This window comes from Xyrauchen texanus, chromosome 39 (assembly GCF_025860055.1).
Source record: "Xyrauchen texanus isolate HMW12.3.18 chromosome 39, RBS_HiC_50CHRs, whole genome shotgun sequence".
Taxonomy (NCBI): Eukaryota; Metazoa; Chordata; class Actinopteri; order Cypriniformes; family Catostomidae; genus Xyrauchen; species Xyrauchen texanus.
The window spans coordinates 8,942,277-8,965,278 of NC_068314.1; the positions used below are offsets into that span (position 1 = coordinate 8,942,277).

General features: G+C 39.9%; 1 protein-coding gene across 2 annotated transcripts; it reads right to left on the reverse strand.

Moving 5' to 3' along the window:
• Nucleotides 1-456: 456 nt before the first annotated feature.
• LOC127632746 (ataxin-7-like protein 2) lies at nucleotides 457-20,329 on the reverse strand. 2 transcript variants are annotated; one of them, XM_052111497.1, is made up of 10 exons: nucleotides 20,200-20,329; nucleotides 19,059-19,127; nucleotides 17,674-17,989; nucleotides 15,448-15,692; nucleotides 14,743-14,825; nucleotides 6,803-7,014; nucleotides 6,263-6,434; nucleotides 4,371-4,492; nucleotides 1,465-2,296; nucleotides 457-911 (listed from the first exon to the last, which is right to left on the reverse strand). In XM_052111497.1, the coding sequence occupies exons 1-10, from the start codon at nucleotides 20,327-20,329 to the stop codon at nucleotides 894-896; spliced, it is 2,199 nt and encodes a 732-aa protein (XP_051967457.1). In that variant the 3' UTR covers nucleotides 457-893. The 2 variants fall into 2 exon arrangements, with proteins under 2 accessions (XP_051967457.1, XP_051967458.1); XM_052111498.1 differs by lacking the exon at nucleotides 20,200-20,329 and having other exon boundaries at nucleotides 18,949-19,066.
• Between the last annotated feature and the right edge of the window lie 2,673 nt (nucleotides 20,330-23,002).

Consider the following 23,002-nt stretch of genomic DNA (forward strand, 5'->3'; position numbering starts at 1 on the left):
AAAAGCAGCTATTGAAAGGCACTTTGTCACAATGTAACCGTGGCATAAAAGAGCCAAATGTTTTTTACAAATAGCAAAAACGTACAAGATATCAAGCCCACGTTTTAACCAACAACTTCACCATTTGATGACTGGTCCCGGTCTCCCCTTTTATTAAACTGAGAAAATGTGTTTATGCATCATGGTAGTATTTGTTGTATTTTTTTAAAAACATTTTTTAATAAATGCTGATTTTATAAATAATATATATATATATATTTTTTTTTTTACTGTAATAACGCAAAAATGTACTGTATTACAGTAACAAGAATCATCATTCAGAATGACAACCCCTTAAAAAATTATCTACAAACACATTACAGTATTGAGAATTTAAGATAAATGTGTTTGTTGTGAAAATATCAGAATGCAAAGAAATCTAAATGTTTTTTTTAATGCAAGGAAATATGACCTGGACCTGCTCTCTACAGGTTTTGTGAAATTCATCCACTTAACAATTAAAAAGCTCAGAATGAATGAATAAAAAAAATAAATACAAATAAAAAATGAATTCATAGTTCTGAGTATAAAGAATATTTAATCCATTTTATAAACAACATTTACGTAGCAGCATTATTCAGTAGATTCTGAGGTATTTTCTGAATTCACAGAGAAATTCACTCCCCCATCTTAATTCTCTCTCTCTCTCACACACACACACACACACACACACACACACACACACACACACACACACACACACACACACACACACACACACACACACACACACACACACACACACACACACACACTTCGAAATGTCATTCAAACATCCGGAGTCCTGCGTCCATAGTTTTATATGGTAGAGTTCGTAGGGCTTGCTCTCTTAGTGGCTTGTAAGGCTGGCACTCTCAGTGGTGCAATTTTGGCTGTAGAAAAGGCAATAAAGTACCATTAATACGATACAAATCCATATTAATATCAGCATCTGTCTGTCAATATTATACCCAAAATCCTAATTAAGGCAACATATGCAAAAAAGATTGCATTTAAAACTGTTAAGTAGAAGAGTTGGAGCACCTGTCATTCATACAATTCTACACATTACCCTCCCATTACATGTTTGTTTTTGAAATATGTTTGGCTAATTTTAATTCCACTTAAAATTAAAATGATTGCATCCTTTTTGCTACCTCAATTCAAATCCAGGAACTGAACCTTTAGTGACTTTTCTATTAAAGTCTGAATGGGGCAAAACTTGGCTTTTGGCTACCAATAAAAGTTTTCAACGTTCAAATCAATTCTACAGAATTTGCAGATTGCCACCCAAAATCAGCACAGACTCCATTTGGGCCAATTTAAGATTGATTTTTATTGGTAAAAGCTCTAGGTCTCACCCCTCAAAGTGTTAAACTGAAGAGGCTTAAATAATGACTACCTAAACTAGACCTACCTAATCCCAAGAACACTATGTTCCCTCACCTTTTGTGTGCTGAGTTTCTTTTCGCCCCCTAAAGAGAGCCCCGCCCCTTTGCTTTCTTTCCAGGGATAGAAGCCGGAATGAGGGGAGTTGGGCAGCCGGTGGGGTTTGGAGGGGGGAGACGAGCTGCTGCTCTTGTGTTTTTTGCCCAAACCCTTGTGATCAAAGCTGGCCACCCTGCTGTGCAGTCCTGAGTCCACTTCACGGCTGTGTGGGCCAGATTCGGGGGGTGAGTGGTGAGCTGGGGGATGAGACCTCTTAAAAGCCCACGAGGAGGGCACGTGGGGATCTGATGAAGGGCGTGGCTTGCTTCCTGGCGAAAGCGAGCCATTCGTTTGTCCGTGAGAGACTGTCGGTAGCGTTTTGCTGATGAGGAGCCGTCCCTTGTTCTGGGACCCGCAATTCTTGTCTGGGCTGACAGTGTCCGCCTCGTCGAATGAGACTTTTCGTTTGCGCAGTGCAGCAGCGTCCATGGTGGCCGTCTGCTCTGCTTCCCTGAGGCGGAGCTGCTGCTTGCTTGGGCGACCGACTGGGTTTTTGGGCCATCCGGGGCCTGACTGAGAGGGGGACCGACTGAGTTTACTACAAGGGAGGGTGGTAGAGGATTGGCACCCCCCAGAGTTCTCTGATTGAATGTAAGCCTTGCTGGTGTAGGAACTCTGTGGGTTTGGCTCCTTGCTCGGTCCGTGGGAAGAGTAGAAGGAAGTTTTGAGAGAGGCTGAGTTGTAACTTCCTGTTTTCTGTTTGGAATGCTGGGAAATGGAGGAAGGAGAAGGCGGAACAGGCTTGGCTGGGGGGCTTTGGGATTGGGAATCGGATGCCTGAGGTATTTTTCTGAGTGGAGAGGAAACAGGGGTTGTGAGAAATGAAACCGAAGAATGTTTAATTTTGCAAGCAGTAGAGGGGATCCTCTATACATTGAGAAAAAAAAAAATGTGTTGGATCAACATCCATAACGTATATAAATAAATAGCTTCTACTCCGATATGTACATATTTATAACACTTTAGCTTATTAATGTGTACAACACAAAATTTACGAGTTACATAAAAAAATGAATATTTAATTGAACTTAGAAATCCATAAAAATCACAATTTTAAGTACTACTAACTCAAACGATAGAGTACAGAAATGAGGTTGTGGGGAACACATAAGCCCTTGCGCCTGAATTATTTAAGCATGTTTGTTCTAACAAAAGGAACTTATGTTGGCTTTTAATTAGTTGTTATAAAGAATTCCTAAATATTTTAGCTATTTTTATTTTTTATATGATTAGATTAGTAGTTTTACTCTAAATAACTGTTTCGTGTAGTCACCATTAGGGTGATTAGTGGTCAAATTGGATCCTATTTTTCCTAATGCATGTGAATATGCATAGCTTAAGTAAAACTTCAACATGTTTGTACTTCTTTGGGGAATCAAGTTCAATCCCTGACCTCAAGATATAACTTAATTTGAAACTCGCTATTAGTTGCAAAATCTTATCTGTGGAACATACGTTTTTAAGTAAATAAAGTTGAATGAACTGATACATTTGCGTTTATCTAAAAGGTTTTCTAGTTGCACTGACATAAAATGACCATAAATTGAATTTACTTAAAATATGTAGGTAGCATTTTTGCACTTATAAATATAAATGGATGGACTTGAAGTAAATCCAACAAATGTTTTTTGGTGTAGCTTTGTAAAGTGACTTAAGATGATTTCTTATCAGCTAATAGGGATTACCCTCAGATCTAGATTGAAGAAACCCCAGAGCTGTAAGTGGATTTTATAGATTTAATGTGTTCAGAGCCTGCATCTATGAGTCAATCTCACAAAACCTGTAGGGAAAAGTCCTCATATTATCATACAATTACAAAACAAATCTAACATTTTTAGGACCATAAAGATTATTGGCTTTGCAACATTTTCAAGGATAATAATAAATTTTGTCTGGGCATTTTCAGTTTCTCAATTTTTTGGTCAATCTTATTACATAATTTTGCTGATTCTCATTACAGTATTAAAGTACATTTGACTTTACATTAAAATTAGTTATACTATAATTTATTTAAAAATAAGCATACATTATAGGCAGCACAACAAATACTACCATGATGTATAAATATGCAATTCAAAAAATAAATGAGGTTTTGCCCCAAGTGAAGGAGTTCAAGTACCTCGGGGTCTTGTTCACGAGTGAGGGGACAATGGAGCGGGAGGTTGGCCGGAGAATCGGGGCGGTATTGCACTCGCTCTATCGCACCGTTGTCACGAAAAGAGAGCTGAGCCGAAAGGCAAAGCTCTCGATCTACCGGTCAATTTTTGTTCCTACCCTCACCTATGGTCATGAAGGTTGGGTCATGACCGAAAGAACTAGGTTGCGAGTACAAGCGGCCGAAATGGGCTTCCTCAGAAGGGTGGCGGGCTTCTCCCTTAGAGATAGGGTGAGGAGCTCAGTCATCCATGAGGAGCTCGGAGTAGAGCCGCTGCTCCTTTGCGTTGAAAGGAGTCAGTTGAGGTGGTTTGGGCATCTGGTAAAATTCTCAATATTGTAATGCAAAAAAATAAATGTAAAAAATATATATATATATATATATATATATATATATATATATATATATATATATATATATATATATATATATATTTTTTACATTTATTTTTTTGCATTACAATATTGAGAATTTTTGGGGAAAATGTAAATGCAAAAAAAGGCTTTGTCTTAATGCAAAATATGATATTTTTGTTCTTTTCTTTTCTGATTTTGGGGTTAAAGATGACATTGTTCTTGACAGGTTTCATTAGATTCACCCCAGCAGATTTGGAAGATTGCCACAATAGTATTCTAATAACCAGGCAAACCTCCCCTTGCCTATTTTTTGGGGCAAATTTAAGCACCCCTACGAGTTAAGAGATTCTTACTTCCACAGATGTGCGCTGAGGTGGTTCTCCACCATGGCACTCATGGCAGACCGTAAATGGTGCAACCGCCGATCGAAAGTGAAGACACTGTGGCCCACAGCACGACTGCTAAACGAACAAAGCTGTGGGGGAAAAGGCAAGGATTAACACTAATACTTTCTCAATTAAGACTATATGCAGAGGAGTATTTAAAGCACATGGCCAAGGTCCTGTAACATCTGAACCAGGGTCAGAAATCAAGGGAGGCCAATAACTGCCCTCAAAATTCAAAATGGAGGCAAACATATTTATTAGTAAAATCTGATGTAGTTCTTAACTCTTATTTATGCTATACTATGCATAAATAGGAGCATAATAATATGTTGTTTTATTTAAGGTAAAAAGGTAGTAATTTCTTAATTTTCTCGTTTGAACTTTATTGATCACTAGATCTAAAGAAACCAGGCATTGCTTCCTGACCAGTCAAAAGTGCCCACTCCCAAGTCTCTATAATATATGGCTTGGATCCCTCCTACAAATGTAAGTTATTGGATTAGACTTTTTTTAAACTGCGCATTTTAGAATATCCACCAGGCAAAATGATAAAATATGATCGCTTAGAAAAGTACCCCTCCTCAACTAGCCAAATTATTTGAGGTATCATTCATATCAGAAGCACAAAAGGTGAGGGATGAGTGGTGACAATATAACTCATATATAATTAATACAAAATATAACAATTATGGTAAATGGTTTGTTCAAATGCCTCACTCCAAAAAATTATCTTGCACTATTGTTAGGTTTACAGAACCCTTGCTTGTTCAGATTACTTAACAAAATAAATAATAATAATTTAACTAAGTGAACAAATTTAAAAGAAGTGGTTTCAATAATAATAAAGAGTAAATGTTAAAATTAACTGTTGGGACCTGGGTAGCTCAGAGAGTATTAACGCTCACTACCACCATTGGAGTCGTGAGTTCGAATCCAGGGTGTGCCGAGTGACTCCAGCCAGGTCTCCTAAGCAACAAAATTGGCCCGGTTGATAACCTCCTCGTGGTCGCGATTAAGTGGTTCTCGCTCTCAATGGGGCATGTGGTAAGTTGTGCATGAATCACGGAGAGTAACATTAGCCTCCACATGCTTTTGAGTCTCTGCGGTGTCATGCACAGCAAGCCACGTGATAAAATGCATGGATTGACTGTCTCAGAAGTGGAGGCAACTGAGACTTGTCCTCCGCCACCCGGATCGAGGTGAGTAACCACGCCACCATGAGGACCTACTGAGTAGTGGGCATTCCAAAAATAATAATAAAGTTTTGTGTGTTTTTGTGCAAGATTAAGGGTGATACTTGTGTGTGATATTAATGTTTTGTTATGTTGATATTTAAGAGTCTCTGTTATTTTGGAGATTTGGGGCTCACTATTATGGTGGAGTGGAGCTTGAGTTTAGGATGAGATGATATTAATTGCTTTCTTCATCGAGCGGTTTCTGTGCTAACCATAGCATAGTCACCAAGCTGCACTCTGTAGTGCTTTACATCAGCATGTAATTTGCTAACATTTACGGTCACTAGCTAGTGCATAAAGAAATAAGAGATTAATTTGAGTTACTTTGACTTGTCTATTTTTTTATTTATTTTTTGCATTTTCCCAATTCAATTAAGTTCCCTCTACACAACGTATGAGTTAAGATTACATGGTAATTTTAAATTACATATGTCCATGATTGAATCAAGTTCATCCAAAAAGTTTTTTTTTTTTGAGTGCAAGTACAAGCAATGATAATAGTGATGCTTGTCTAAGCAAACTCAGTTAACTAGTTATACAGAAACTGCACTTTAACTCTTGCTGTCTGACTATTATTTAATTGTAATAATTCTGGGTGGACAATGTAGTAGTGTTTGCTTTTACCGTGGCTGGTTTGGGATGCCATGGAGTTGAGTGCCAGTCTGCCGGGTCATCATTCGCATCTCCTTCACTCTCATCACCTGAGATGTGGCCCTGGGTGAGAGGAGAGAGCGGCAGTGTGCTCCCTTCCTCAGGATGGGATTTCTCCTCCATGCTTTCACATAATGTTGGCGTTCTGTGACACAAACAGTTGAACAGTCACACAAAGAGAATGGAGTTAGTCTCAGAGTTTGTAATGTCATTTTACACTTGACTTGAGTCCTAATCTGAATACAAAGTGTTCTCATCATCTAAATGAGTACTGCCTGTTGTTTATTACACTGAGAAGCAACAAAGATCTTAAAAGTTAGAAATGGAAAGTTTCAAATTTCGCTCCAATTTAGTTTATTTGCTGTTACTACTATTGGCAAACATAAATGTAAAATGCACAATAGCAATTCACTTTTGAATAGAGTTTCTTTCGAGTTCGGTATTTTATCTTTCAGTATCATTTGAGAGTCAGTCTCTAAAAATGACCTAGAATCAGATATTGAAGGTTCGAACCTGAATGCAGGGCTGTTTGTGAGAGCTCTCCGGCAGAGAGGGGGTGCAAGTGTATCTCTGGGAGGTTCTGGGCTTACAGACAGAGCAGCAGAACACTCTGGTGCCTGAGAAACCCGCTCACGAGGCTTCGAACTCATCTTCAGCTCTGCTACCAGCTGGTCAAAATTTTTACTCCTGCCTTGCACCTTCCTCCTCTGATGAATGGAATGGATCTGGTGCAGAAGAGAGAAGCACTTTTATTTGACAAAAACCCCTTTAAACTCCAGTTCTCCGTGAATCCATAAAACATATTCTAACAGGTTTGAACTGATGAGAGCATTGGCTTTAAAAATGAGTGGTGGTTTTGGCCTTTGTAAAATATAAAGCACCTGAAAGTCTTGAGGGCATTGTGTAGTTTTAATTAATAATTTAGGGGTAAAAACTTGTGTGCTCACCCTGATGATTGCACAATGCGAAAAAAAAAAATATTCTCACTGTATGACCCAAAAAGCAAACCATTTGACATAACGCTCATGTATTACCTTGACCTGGAGTTTTAAAGGGATAGTTCACCCAAAAATTTTAATTATCTCATAATATGAAAATACTTACCCTCATAATATCCCAGGTGTGTATGACTTTCTTTCTTCACCAGAACACATTTGACCAAAAATATCTTGGCTCAGTAGGTCCTTAAAATGCAATTGAATGCTTTTGAAGTTCAGAAAATTGCAGACAGTCAGCATAAACGTCATCGATACGACTCTTTGTGAGTAAAGAAACGTATAATAACAGATCTAAACCAAAACCAACCAAACTACTGAACAGCATTCCTCCTCACTTGTAAACAGTGCTGCTCTTCCGGCTGTGACTCAAGTGCCTCAGTTTTCACGTGTTTCAAATGCCAATGTGATTCACACGTGCGTACCACTTCTGACTGGAAGCATGATTTAAAGTAAAAAAAAAAAATATATCTTTTTCACACCAAAGCAATCATGTCACTTTAGAAGACATTAATTTAACATTGGATGACGTTTCTGTGATTTTTGGAGCTTAAAAAAAACAAACAAATAATTATTTTTTATTTTTTTTTTTTAGAAAAATCGGATCACCGATCCATTTTAAGGACCTACTGAGCTAAGATATTTTTCTAATTTTCTTCAAAAGTGTTCTGGTGAAGAAAGTTATACACACCTGGGATATCATGCTGGTGCAAGATGCAAGGGGTGAACTATCCCTTTAAGAACATTTTGTGTGGCTTTGAAGTGCGACAAGTTGTTCCTTCGAATCATGAGTACTTAAAAAAACTAAGGCCTCTTCTTCTAAATGGACAGTATATTGCAATAAAATTAATATTCACAATATATTTGTTAATGAATCACAATGATTTAATTCTCAGCTGCAAAAAATGGTATTAGAATTGTTAAGGTCCATGAATCAGTTTATGAAAATCACTGCATGGCACTTCATGTTTTAAAATTTTTTAGTACAAACATTTTGGTATACAGGTGAAACTCGAAAAATTAGAATATCGTGCAAAAGTTCATTAATTTCAGTAATTCAACTTAAAAGGTGAAACTAATATATTATATAGACTCATTACAAGCAAAGTAAGATATTTCAAGCCTTTATTTGATATAATTTTGATGATTATGGCTTACAGCTTATAAAACCCCAAATTCAGAATCTCAGAAAATTAGAATATTGTGAAAAGGTTCAGTATTGTAGGTTTTTGAACCTCGCGCCTTATACAATGACGCGGCTAATATATGGATTTTTCCCGCTTTCAAATTTTATTAAAAAAAAAAAAAAAAAAACATTCTGTGACGTGCTCAGTTTTTTGGCGTGAAGCTTTCATTAGACCAATGAAATTGCCGAACGGGTTAAGGTCAAACAACTTTTTTGTTTAGCCTACTGTTTAGATTAAATCGAAGGCTCAAACTTCCCATCATTCTGATTACGGTAGTAATTTTGTCACCCTCACCATGGCAAAGACATGGAGAAACGCATATGATGCTGCTTTCAAGTTGAAGGCGATTAATCTGGCTGTTGGAGAAGGAAATAGAGCTGCTGCACGGGAGCTTGGTCTTAATGAGTCGATGATAAGACGTTGGAAACAGCAGCGTGAGGAATTGACTCTAAACTAAAGCTGAGGCTATTCTGAGGCTATTCAACTCCGACACTGAAGGAGATGACTTCAGTGGTTTCAGTGCACAGGACGAGGAAGATAGTGACCAATGACTTTCTTGGTAGGCTACTGTTTACTGCAAATGTTTTATTACAAGCCGTGTGTGGCAGCGGGGGCGTGGTCAAGCGCCCGTCCGGGAGAGAAAAGCTGTAAGGGCGTTTACACCTGCGCTAAATTATGTCTAACACCGGTGTCTAATTTCAAGTGCCCACAGTCTCTCCCGGGGGACCCGGTCATACGCCATCTCCAGATCCACAAAACACATGTAGACCGGATGGGCATACTCCCAGGCCCCCTCCAGGATCCTTGCGAGAGTAAAGATCTGGTCCGTCGTTCCACGGCCAGGACGAAAACTGCATTGTTCCTCTTCAATCTGAGGTTCGACAATCGGCCGAACCCTCCTCTCCAGCACCTTGGAGTAAACTTTACCAGGGAGGCTGAGAAGTGTGATACCCCTGTAGTTGGCACACACTCTCTGATCCCCTTTTGAAGAGGGAACCACCACCCCGTTCTGCCACTCCTTAGGCACTGTCCCAGATTTCCACGCAATGTTGAAGAGGTGTGTCATCCATGACACCCCTCCACATCCAGAGCTTTCAGCATTTCTGGTCGGATCTCATCAATCCCCGGGCTTTGCCACTGCGGAGTTGTTTGACTACCTCAGTGACCTCCCCAGGGAAATAGAATCTGATCCCCCATCATCCTCCGGCTCTGCCTCTACCATAGAGGGCGTGTTGGGATTTAGGAGTTCTTCAAAGTGTTCCTTCCACCGCCCAATAACCTCCTCGGTTGAGGTCAACAGCGTCCCATCTTTGCTGTATACAGCTTGAATGGTTCCCCGCTTCCCCCTCCTAAGGTGGCGGACGGTTTTCCAGAAGCACTTTGGTGCGGACCGAAAGTCCTTCTCCATGGCTTCTCGAACTTTTCCCACACCCACTGCTTTGCCTCCCTCACGGCCAAGGCTGCAGCCCTTCGGGCCTGTCGGTACCTTGCAACTGCCTCCGGAGACCTCCGGGACAACAAATCCCGGAAGGCCTCTTTCTTCAGTCGGACGGCTTCCCTGACCACCAGTGTCCACCACGGTGTTCGAGGGTTACCACCCCTTGCGGCACCTAAAACCTTGAGGCCGCAGCTCTCCACCAGCGGCCGGCAATGGAAGCTTTGAACATTGCCCACTCTGGTTCAATGTCCCCAACCTCCACAGGGATGCCTGAAAAGCTCCGCCAGAGGTGTGAGTTGAAGATCTCATGGACAGGGACCTCCTCCAAACGTTCCCAGTTCACCCGCACTACTCGCTTGGGCTTCCCAGGTCTGTCCAGAGTCTTTCCCCACCCCTGACCCAACTCACCACCAGATGGTGATCGGTTGACAGCTCTGCCCTCTCTTTACCCGAGTGTCCAAAATATATGGCCTCAGATCCGACGACACTATTACAAAATCGATCATCGACCTTCGGCCTAGGGTGCTCTGGTACCACGTACACTTATGAGCATCCTTATGTTCGAACATGGTGTTTGTTATAGATAATCCATGACTAGCACAGAAATCCAATAACAAACATCCACTTGAGTTCAGATCAGGGAGGCCGTTCCTCCCAATCACGCCTTTCCAGGTGTCCCTGTCATTTCCCACGTGTGCGTTGAAGTCACCCAGCATCACTATGGAGTCCCCTACTGGGGCCCTATTCAGGACTCCATTCAGGGTCTCCAAGAAGGCCGAATACTCTGAACTGCTGTTCGGTGCATATGCACAGACAACAGTCAGAGTTTTCACCCCCACAACCCGTAGGCGTAGGGAGGCGACCCTCTCGTCCACCGGGGTAAACTCCAACGTAGTGGCGCTCAGCCGGGGACTCGTGAGTCGCCTCACACCCTGGGAAACTCCAGAGAAGAATAGAGTCCATCCCCTATCCAGGAGTACGGATCCAGAGCCAAAACTGTGCGTCGATGTAAGCCCCACCAGATCCAACTGGTAACGCTCCACCTCCCTCACTAGTTCCGGCTCCTTCCCCCCCAGTGAGGTGACATTCCACGTCCCCAGAGCAAGCCTTTGCTGCCCGGGTCTGGTCCGTTGAGGCCCACGGCCTTCACTGCCACCCATATGGCAGCGCACCCGACTCCTGCGGTTCCTCCAATGGGTGGTGGGCCCAAGGGATGTAGAGGGGGGTTCCACGTTGCTTCTTCGGGCTGTGCCCGGCCGGGCTCCGAGACAAGCCATATTTTATTTGTTCAAAATCATATTTTTTTGTAAAAATCATAGGGTGCGGCTTATATTCAGGTGCGCTCAATAGTCCGGAAATTACGGTAGATATACTTGTGCATGAAAATGATTGAATATTCTTCCTTCATCATTTAGTGAAGGTGTGGAAAGAATGCCATGATTATTTGAACTAGGGTTGTCAATCGATTAAGATTTTTGATGATTAAGATTACTTGTTATGCCGATTAATCAAATAAAAACGCACATACATTTTTGCTGAGAAAACCCCTAAAATAATAATACTTCAATATATACAGATTACATTTTTTTATATTGTTCAATTTAAATAATTTTGAATATAACACACATTATAAGAATAAACAATTTAGATTATTAAAATGCTATTACATTATTGTGGCAGATGAGTACATTTTAAGTCAAAACAAAGTGTCTTAACATCTTAAAGAGGCAATAAATTGTTTACTTTCATATTATTGAACATAAGTTTATAATTGGCCTAGATTGGATGTATTTAGATTAAAACATTTATTATAAGGGCTTTTCTAAAAATGCATCAATGTACAAATGTGTCAGACAGATGCTTTAGGAGCATCTCACTTAGGTTGCATGCATCATAAACGGTGTTTTTAGGTCGCTGTGTCAAGGTAAATCATAGTTTGAAACCTCTAAAAACATATCTTGAGATCACTGCATTCGGAATTGATCAAAATCCCAGTTGTTTGAAGGCAAGTTCACATCTTGTGCTGTCGCTAGTGCCAAGCAAGCCCGAGGATTGTACAGCTGAATATACACTTGAAGATTTGCTTACTGCCCCCTGCTGAAAACAGGTGATACTTCAAGCTTGAATTGCTCTGATATGGTAGTAACATTCCATTTTACGGTTTGGGGATACACATTATTTTCTTTTATTGCACAGCGACCTGAATTACTTCATTCTGATTGGTCAATGGCGCTATCTAGTGGTTTGATATTGCTCTGTAACAACCGCGTACCACTCCACGTATCAGACTGTTCATCCGCCTCTCCTGCTTCATGTAGCACTCCAAGATCTCAACAAACTAATCAAATCATTAAAATTCAAATCAATGTTTCATATCCACTTTTTGTTGTTATTTGTCTAGTATGCTTGTAATAGGCTGAATAATGAGGAGTTGCAGTCATTTTCACAAAATAAACATCAAAAGAACTAATGCAAATCAGAGGTTGATTTCAGCTGTTCAGCGATTTCTTCTCAAATTACATAATTTCAACGCAAATCAATATTTGATGTCCATGTATTTATTTATTTGATTAATAGCCATGTAAAAAGTGTACAGAAAATGTGCAGTGAGCTGGTTATGGCTTCACATCGGGGTCCTGATCCCCCTGTTGTGGTTTATTGTGTGAAAACAACCAGCTGACAGTACATTATCTCTTACATACTTGTTGAATGTGTATCAATTTGGCAGCTTCATTTTTCTAAATATTTTTTTTTACATTTAACTTTTGCATTGAAATGTTTTTATCTATGTGTGTATGTAGGTATGTATGTAATATATATATATATACAGTGAGGAAAATAAGTATTTGAACACCCTGCTATTTTGCAAGTTCTCCTACTTAGAAATCATGGAGGGGTCTGAAATTGTCATCGTAGGTGCATGTCCACTGTGAGAGACATAATCTAAAAAAAAAAATCCAGAAATCACAATGTATGATTTTTTAACTATTTATTTGTATGATACAGCTGCAAATAAGTATTTGAACACCTGAGAAGATCAATGTTAATATTTGGTACAGTAGCCTTTGTTTGCAATTACAGAGGTCAAACGTTTCCTGTAGTTTTTCACCAGGTTTGCACACACTGCAGGAGGGATTTTGGCCCACTCCTCCACACAGATCTTCTCTAGATCAGTCAGGTTTCTGGGCTGTTGCTGAGAAACACGGAGTTTGAGCTCCCTCCAAAGATTCTCTATTGGGTTTAGGTCTGGAGACTGGCTAGGCCACGCCAGAACCTTGATATGCTTCTTACAGAGCCACTCCTTGGTTATCCTGGCTGTGTGCTTCGGGTCATTGTCATGTTGGAAGACCCAGCCTCGACCCATCTTCAATGCTCTAACTGAGGGAAGGAGGTTGTTCCCCAAAATCTCGCAATACATGGCCCCGGTCATCCTCTCCTTAATACAGTGCAGTCAGCCCTGTCCCATGTGCAGAAAAACACCCCCAAAGCATGATGCTACCACCCCCTGCTTCACAGTAGGGATGGTGTTCTTGGGATGGTACTCATCATTCTTCTTCCTCCAAACACGGTTAGTGGAATTATGACCAAAAGTTCTATTTTGGTCTCATCTGACCACATGACTTTCTCCCATGACTCCTCTGGATCATCCAAATGGTCATTGGCAAACTTAAGACGGGCCTTGACATGTGCTGGTTTAAGCAGGGGAACCTTCCGTGCCATGCATGATTTCAAACCATGACGTCTTAGTGTATTACCAACAGTAACCTTGGAAACGGTGGTCCCAGCTCTTTTCAGGTCATTGACCAGCTCCTCCCGTGTAGTTCTGGGCTGATTTCTCACCTTTCTTAGGATCATTGAGACCCCACGAGGTGAGATCTTGCATGGAGCCCCAGTCCGATGGAGATTGACAGTCATGTTTAGCTTCTTCCATTTTCTAATGATTGCTCCAACAGTGGACCTTTTTTCACCAAGCTGCTTGGCAATTTCCCGTAGCCCTTTCCAGCCTTGTGGAGGTGTACAATTTTGTCTCTAGTGTCTTTGGACAGCTCTTTGGTCTTGGTCATGTTAGTAGTTGGATTCTTACTGATTGTATGGGGTGGACAGGTGTCTTTATGCAGCTAACGACCTCAAACAGGTGCATCTAATTTAGGATAATAAATGGAGTGGAGGTGGACATTTTAAAGGCAGACTAACAGGTCTTTGAGGGTCAGAATTCTAGCTGATAGACAGGTGTTCAAATACTTATTTGCAGCTGTATCATACAAATAAATAGTTAAAAAATCATACATTGTGATTTCTGGATTTTTTTTATATTATGTCTCTCACAGTGGACATGCACCTACGATGACAATTTCAGACCCCTCCATGATTTCCAAGTGGGAGAACTTGCAAAATAGCAGGGTGTTCAAATACTTATTTTCCTCACTGTATATATATATATATTTTTTTTTTAAATGCACAATACAGAAATTAGGTGAATAACATCTATAGCTGAAAAATAGAGCTAGTTTATTTTGAAATTTATTGGTCAACCTTTTGGACAGGCCTTTGCTGATTTAAACAATAACATGATGAAAATGAAGAGAATTTGTCTGCAGTCCCTTCCCCATTTCCTGGTAGTCATGTCCATTTAACTTCCTGTCTTTCTACAGAATGAAACATGCGTCCATCCTAGAGGAGTTACGTGTCATGAACTACATAACATGTCAAAACACAATTCTGCTAGTTTCCCTAAAACATTCGGTATTGGTAAAAAGGTCAAGGTAATTTTTTAAGGTTACATAAAGTTAACAGGTTGAAGTGAGAAAGAGGAAGTAATTAGAGGAAACTTACATTGCAGGTCAAAAGTCGAGTGCAGACTTTCTTTCTCTCTGGGTCCATCACACCACAGTGCTTGTCGAGGTCACATTTCTTTTCTGTGGTTAACAGGAAAAAGCATTTAAGTCAATTAGTAGGCTGTCCATAACTGGGGTTGGAAGACTACTGATTTTGAATAGTCGACTAGTAGAGTTGGATTCGACTTGTCATGATGTCATTTGATTTCATATCCACAGGATGGTGTATGTGGAATACAACTGACTGAATAATCGGAATTAATGGTAAAATAATGTTGTTTTTTTTAATGGCAGATACCGATAGTGATTTCTAGACAGCAGGGTGACTGATGGCTGATACGTAATACAGTAAGGATAGAAAATACATTTGGAAGAATAATTTATGAAATTAAATTAACACTTATTTAAAAAATAAATTTTTAGAAACAGAATACTGGCACTTGGTAGATTTTGTATCACTAAGCTGAATGACCATTTCTCAGATGCTGGTAATCTAAAAATAGCCAATGAATATTGCCTGATTGGCCCTGCTAGTGCTAAATTTATCCATCGACCACTAATCAGAACTAGCAACAATTAGATAGGATTTCTTTATTATAGAACTCAATGCAAATGTGACCTAGTGTTAATTGAGTATTATCAGTACAACATATTATAATAATAGTTTGGAGTCATGATATGATGAGCTGCAGCTGGGACTTACTTGTGACCATCTTGTATGTTCTTGGCCCACGGAGCTGTCCGGAGGCGACAGGGGCCGAGGAAGCCTCCCCTTTCTGTGACTGGGGCCTCTCAGTAGAGGAAAGTCGACTGGGTGACGGGCCTCCATGGGGCCATGGGGGGTCTCTGTGTGTGGGGGGAGGGGAGCTCCGCGGGGGATCGATGGGTGGAGGCTGTTTAAAAACAGACGATTCCGAATGACCCGAGTTGGGAGCCTTTTCTGCGTGCCTGGATGGGGGAAATACGTATAAATGTGAATTGTACAGATTCTATATGCGGCAAATTTCCAAAGATGCCTTATAAAGGCTGTGAATTACCATATAGCCATTGCAAATTTGGGATGGGCTATGATGATCAACTAGTTGATTTATAAGTTTAACTACTATCTAGTTTTAGATTTTCTTGTTTTTGTGGCGGTGCTTCAATTAGCATGCCGTGCTTTGGCTGTTTTAAAGGTAAAGCCCTTATACATATTTAGACAGACGTCTTTGGCCACTGTTGTCTGCCGTGTCAAAGTAAAAATTGCTCAATTTATAAACGCCTCAAGACAGTTCCAGTCACTTGCGATCGGTCCAAAGGTTTTTGAACACAAAAACGTGTCTTGCATAAACACCCCCCACGTACCTGTCTGATCGGGGTCAGGTGAACCCAAACCAACCCTATACAAGGCTTCCTTAAAGGGCTAGTCAACCCAAAAATGAAAACTCATACAAGTCAGTCAGAACAAACGGCTGTGATGTCATTAAGAACTAAACCTGTCCAAAAAGATGTTTTTGTGTTCTTTTCAGTGGTTCGTTCAGTCAGTTGAAATCAGTCAACATGAACACACCTGTGTGCAGGCTTATTATTGGTATTGCAAAATCCACTATCGGTCGACCTCTAGTTTACATCAATAAAGACATCTTTATAGTCCTTCAGACTTGAGTTACACAAAAAAAATTAACATGCTCTTCATGTGCACATCCACCGTTGTTGTTTCCAACTTAGTCTCCTGTTGTTTACCTGCAATTACATCTAATTGTTAGTGTGGCCAATTTGTGCAAATAATTCCAGGCGCATGCTCGTACTGCTCGTTCAGAAAATTGGGCCGCATGCATTCAGTGCCAAAGTACTCTGATGATGACGAAGTTTGCGTCCAGCTGAAGAATACTTTGGGCTTACGGGTAAGTAACTGACAGAATGTTCAGTTTTGGTGAACTGTCCCTTTAAGACCAATTTGTCGACTAGTTGCTCATGCAACCAACTGACTATTTGTTTTGTTTTTCCCCACACATCCCTATTAAAAAAAAATTCATTTTGTTTCTTCCCTGAAGTATACACTGATATGCCACAACATTAAAACCACCTGCCTAATATTGTGTAGGTCCCCCTCGTGCTGCCAAAACAGTGACAACCAGCATCTCAGAATAGCATTCTGAAATAATATTCTTCTCACCACAATTGTACAGAGCATTTATCTGAGTTATCGCAGACTTTGTCAGTTCAAACCAGTCTGGCCATTCTCCATCTCTCTCATCAACAAGGATTTTCCATCTGCAGAACTGCCACTCAATGTATGTTTTTTGTTTTTGGCACCATTCTGATTAAATTCTAGAGACTGTTGTGTGTGAAAATCCCAGGAGATCAGCAGTTACACAGAAATACTCAAACCAGCCCATTTGGCACCAACATTCATCCATGTGATTATTTAATCAGCCAATCGCGTGGCAGCAGTGCAGTGCATAAAATCATCAGATATGGGTCAGGAGCTACAGTTAATGTTCACATCAACCATCAAAATGGGGAAACAATGTGATCTCAATGATTTGGATCATGGCATGGTTGTTGGTGCCAGATAGGCTGGTTTGAGTATTTCTGTAACTGCTGATCTCCTGGGATTTTCACACACAACTGTCTCTAGAATTTACTCAGAATGGTGCCAAAAACAAAAACCTCCAGTGAGCAGCATTTCTGTAGATGTAAATGCCTTGTTGATGAGAGAGATGGAGAATGGCCAGACTGGGTCGAACTGACAAAGTCTACGGTAACACAGATAAACGCTCTGTATAATTGTGGTGAGAAGAATATCATCTCAGAATGCTATTCTGAGATGCGGATTGGTGCTGTTATGGTGGCACAAGGGGGTCCTACATAATATTAGGCAGGTGGTTTTAATGTTATGGCTGATCGGTGTATTTTACGGTACCAAGAACATAATTGTGAATCTTACCAAACTCCATCTTTCAGAGGCCTTGCGTGTCTGAACTGCGGCACCGTGGATGGAGACTGTGGAGACGCCCGCGGTGGCCCAACATTCTGATTCCTTCCACTCCAAGAGGAGGTTCCATGGGAGGGTGGGGTGTGTCCATGGCGGGGTCTCTGCTGCGGCGGAGGAGAGCGGAGGTGTGCATAGAGCTTACCCAGAGGTCCGTGTCTCCTCTCGCAATGCTTCTCAAATGCCTGAGGCTTCACCACCTGACTGCAGTGGGCGCACACCACCAGGTAAAAGTCATCGTGCCCAGGATAATGACCAAAGATGGACATATCTGTAGCCGCATAACAATAGAGTGTTCTTTACAATTGACCCAACTTATGCCACCCCAAGCCCATTTCACCTTCTACATTATGCCAAGACTCTAACATGACTAGGAGATGTTAATTATGTACATCAGCTCTTTCAAACAGAAGTTGGAAATTTTTATAAGGGAAGCATCTCTGAATATGTTTATTATAGAGAACAAGAAGTTGACTAAACATCCCAAGGCACTTCCTATGGCATGATCTGTTGAGCATAAAAATATGCGCTTGTGTGTATTAGAAAATAGATTCTCTTAAGGTCCTCTATTTCTTTAAAGGTCCATTATGAAAAATATTAGAGAGAATTATTGTTAAGTATTGATCAATATTGATCAATATTCCAATGGGATTTTCAATGGCCAATGCTGATATTCAGAGGGTGGCCAATACAATGCAGATAGGGACTGGGTAACTTTTTGTCATCAATATGAAAGGTAAAATGTGGACCTATTTACCTGGATTCACCCTATAATTAAAATTATAACAGAAATTGAATGAGAAATTATTAAAAAGTTATTTACTAAAATTAATAAATGTTTATTTACCATTGACAAGGCTGTTGGAAATTACACTGAGGGGGAACTACTACTTCTGTTATTCGGCAAGGTGGGCAGGTTAAGTGCCAATGTTGATAATCCAATGTCCAAAATACTGACCAATTGATCTGGCTGGCCAATATATCAGTCTTTCATATAGGTTAAAGGAATAATTCATGTTCAATAAAAGTTAAGCTCAGTTGCATGCATTTGAGGCACAACGTTGATTACAACAAAAATAATATTGACTAGCCCCTTTTTTATTTATTTAGGTTTTTCAAAAGCAAACATCTATGTAACAGTGAGGCACTTGCAATGGAAGTGAATGGGACCCATTTTTGGAGGGTTTAAAAAGGCAGAAATGTGAAGCTTGTAACTATAAAAGCACTTACTTTAATTCTTCTGTTAAAACGTGTGTATTATCTGAGCTGTAAAGTTGTTAAAATCGTTGATTTTATGGTCTTTTAAGGGTTTACGTCATGGCATAGAAGGGAATGCCTACCCTCTTTCCTCAGCGTCATGGTTTCCATCCCTTTTTTGCCATTCTTGCTGTGTTCATCGGCATCAGACCCTACAAAATTATTTAAAGTCGATGTTAGAGGGTACATTCCAAAGCATGGCCATAACATGAAATACATTTCCTCATATTATATTCAATTAAGTTTCTCCCAGTACCATACGTTAATGCACCCATGAATTCCAACACAGACCTATTAATGCAATATTAGTGGTTGACCAATGTGGTTTTTAAACGGTTTATTCTAGACCCACTATTGTCAGTCCCTCAATCCTTAATGAGCCTTAGAGATCTATATTGAATAGAGGATACATTTGTGTTGACTGAGGGTAATAATATGAGACGTAGTTTAAAACTTTTATTTTTCAAGATCTTCAGTATAAATCCAATCTGTGCCATAAACTGGTCATCACTCATCAGTGAATCTGTACCTGCAAATTATCCCTACACTATAAACCGGTATGGTAAAGTTCCAGCAGCCAATGGGGTGATACATTGTTTCACACTGGGTGCGTTTGTTACATTTGAAGTTGGAGACAATACAGACGCGGAACACGTTATATTATGACGACACTGATCAGCTATTAGATCAGGAAACGATGACTGAGAGAGATCATGATCCTCTACATAAAACAAAAGGGCAGTAATATTAATCTTTAACCGAAGCAATCGATCAATCATTGAGACACGGATATTTCACAGACGCTAAAACGAGCTTTTCCCCATCTAACATGGTAGCAACAGCGTCAAACTCCTCCTCCATCTCTACCAACACCGGTGTCTATCTCTCATAGTGGCAGGAGAAAGTTGTTCCTACTATATGCATCTATAATTTATTGTATGAATATGATTTGTGGCCGTATATCCCTTGCATCCAGTGTGACAAATATGTTAAAACAATCGTTTCTTAAAGTCAGCTTGAAAGAACATGAAGAATAGCCTTCAAGACCAGCGCGCGAGAGTGCGCGAGCGCCCGCGCGTAACCCGGCCGGCACTAGGACCCGGCAGGTTCTTTGTTTGGGTAACATGGTTCGGGATGCCGTGCCTTTTCCACGGAAAATAAAGCACATCCGTGGGATTTTTTGGCGGTGGATTGGGAAATGCGGGCGACGAAATGCTCACTCACCATCCGATGCCGTCAGGTTGGCTCGTTCCGCCCAGACGCTCCAGCTCTGGCCCACGAAATCATCGAGACAAGGCACCCGCCGTTCCAGAGCAGCCATTACTTGAACTGCGCGTGCACGCACCGCCATCATCACTGCGCGGCAAGGCACTGACGTCACAGCGCGCGCTCCCGCGATCGACGGGGGACCTGCGTGCGCGCGCACTGAGTGAAATATTTTACTGTTTAACCCATATATGATTATTTCTGTAATCTTGTATTTATTTTTTTATTTAATTAAAGTCAGGACATTAATAACATGAAAAATTACTATTACAATTTGAAAAACAAATTCAGAACTTCTTAAACTACTTCATAGAGTTCTCATTAAAAAATCCTCCAAGTGCAGCAATGACAGCTTTGCAGATCCTTGGCATTCTAGCTGTCAGTTTGTCAGGTGACATTTAACCCCATGCTTCCTGTAGCACTTGCCATAGATGTGGCTGTCTTGTTGGGCACTTTTCACGCACCTTACAGTCTAGCTGATCCCACAAAGTTCTATGTGGTTAAGATCCATAATTCCATTTATCTGTTTTCCAATGCCTGTTTCTTTGCCCAATTTGACGGATTATGACTAGCAAAGGCCCCTGGGCACTGGCCCCTTTGGCCCGGTCGATAATCCGTCCCTGCCCATAAGGCCTGCACCCCTGAGTAGTCTCTTTATTGTTGTACATGAAACTGGGGTTGAGCGGGTAGAATTCATTGAAGCTGTCAGCTGAGGCCATGTGAGGCGTCTATTTTCTCAAACTAGTCTCTAATGTACTTATCCTCTTGTTTAGTTGTACATCTGGCCTTCCACATCTCTTTCTGTCCTTGTTAGAGGCAGTTGTCCTTTATCTTAGAAAACTGTACACATTTGTATGAAATCTTTTGTGGCAATTTCAAGCATTGTATAGCTTTCATTCCTCAAAACAATGATTGACTGACACGTTTCTAGAGAAAGTTGTTTCTTTTTTGCCATTTTTGACATAATATGTGGCAACTCAAAAACAAAGGCAATGTTAAGATTCTTTTAATGAACCAAATAACTTTCATTTTGTTTGATATAATGGCAAGTGATTTTCTAGTACCAAATTAGCAATTAACATGATTACTCAAAGATAAGGTGTCGACTCCAGATGGCTGCTGGATTTTATCAGAAAATTACTTTTTTCAAATAGTGATGGTGCTGTTTTTTACATCAGTAATGTCCTGACTATAATTTGTGATCAGTTGAATGTCATTTTGGTGAATTAATGTACATATATCCTTCAGAAACAGAAAAATCTGTACATTATTCCAAACTTTTGGCCACCGGTGTATATATTTTGTGTGTTGAAATATGACCCAGACATTATTGTTCACATTGTGAACAATCAACTAATATATACAAAGCCGGTACTGTTGTTTCACTTCCTTAAATTTTTCGTTAACCTTTGGTGTTTTAGTTCTACCAGTATAATGTTCATGATTTCAAATTTAAGAAAGAATGGAGAGTATCAGCAATACACATGTCTATCGTCCTCGTGTTGATTGCAGTACATTTGCCAACTGTCTGTGTATGCCCCTAAGAAAATGCAGTAAATTGATGGTTTTGTGGCGTTTACAATACTACCATCTAGTGGTTACCAAGTAAACAGCAGCCTTTTGTAAATTAAACCCGACCCAATTTTCCGTTCACTTTTTATACTAACCAAAGCTGCAAACAGACTTTATGGAAATATTTTTCTTCTGAACTTAGCAAAAAGATAAAAACCACGACTAAATATAGGCCTATGTTTTCCAAAAGTCCAAGCAAAAATAAAATAAAAAAAGTGACTGAGGATTTCTCCAGGACAAAAACATATCCTCAAAGTGAACATGTGCCCAAGACTTTAAGATTTCAGAATGGCACATTGAACCTAAACTAACTTTCCAACAATCTGATGCAATTTATATTAATAACTGAATGCATTTAACTCTATTTTTACTTCAACTATGCCGAAAGACACAGCAATCGGCTAAGATTAGGTACGGAATTGAATATCCAAAGCTTTCTTATGTTTATTAAAACTACTATGTAAGGATAAAATAAAAAGTCAGAAATATTTGCAAATCAAATACCAATATTAAATCAAAATTTTCAATAGAACATTAAAACCACATAATCAACATTATTAACAAATTATTCTATTTGGAATGATTAAACTGAAATCTAACCCACACATAGTTTTCTCTGTAAAAACACAAGATGGTATAACATGACAGAGATGTACAAAATAAAATGTTCTAATAATGTTACCAAATTCCACGTTAACTAAGTAGTCAACTCAGAATTCACAAAAACATTTAAAATGATGCTGACATAATAAATATCACAAACTATATGGCTGGAGGAGAAAGTTTTCAGTTGTCCTTCCCTAAAAGGTGACTAAGATGACAAAGGTGTTAAGGTAGTGTAAAACAAATCCTATTATGAACGTTAATGCAAAATGCACTTAAAGGAACAGTTTACCCAAAAATTTAAATTCTTCATTTTCTCACCTTCATGCCATCCAAAATTTGCATGACTTACTTCTGCTGAACACAATTGAAGATTTTAAGAAAAATATCTCAGCTCTGTTGATCCACACAATGCAAGTAAATGGTGGCTAGATCTCTGAAGCTCCAAAAAGCATATAAAGACAGAATAACAGTAATCTATACGACTCCAGTGGTTTACTCAAAGGCTTCAGAAGTTAAATTATAGATGTGGGGTGTCAATATTTAAATCCTTTTTCTCTATAAATGTCCACATTTCTTTTGCTTT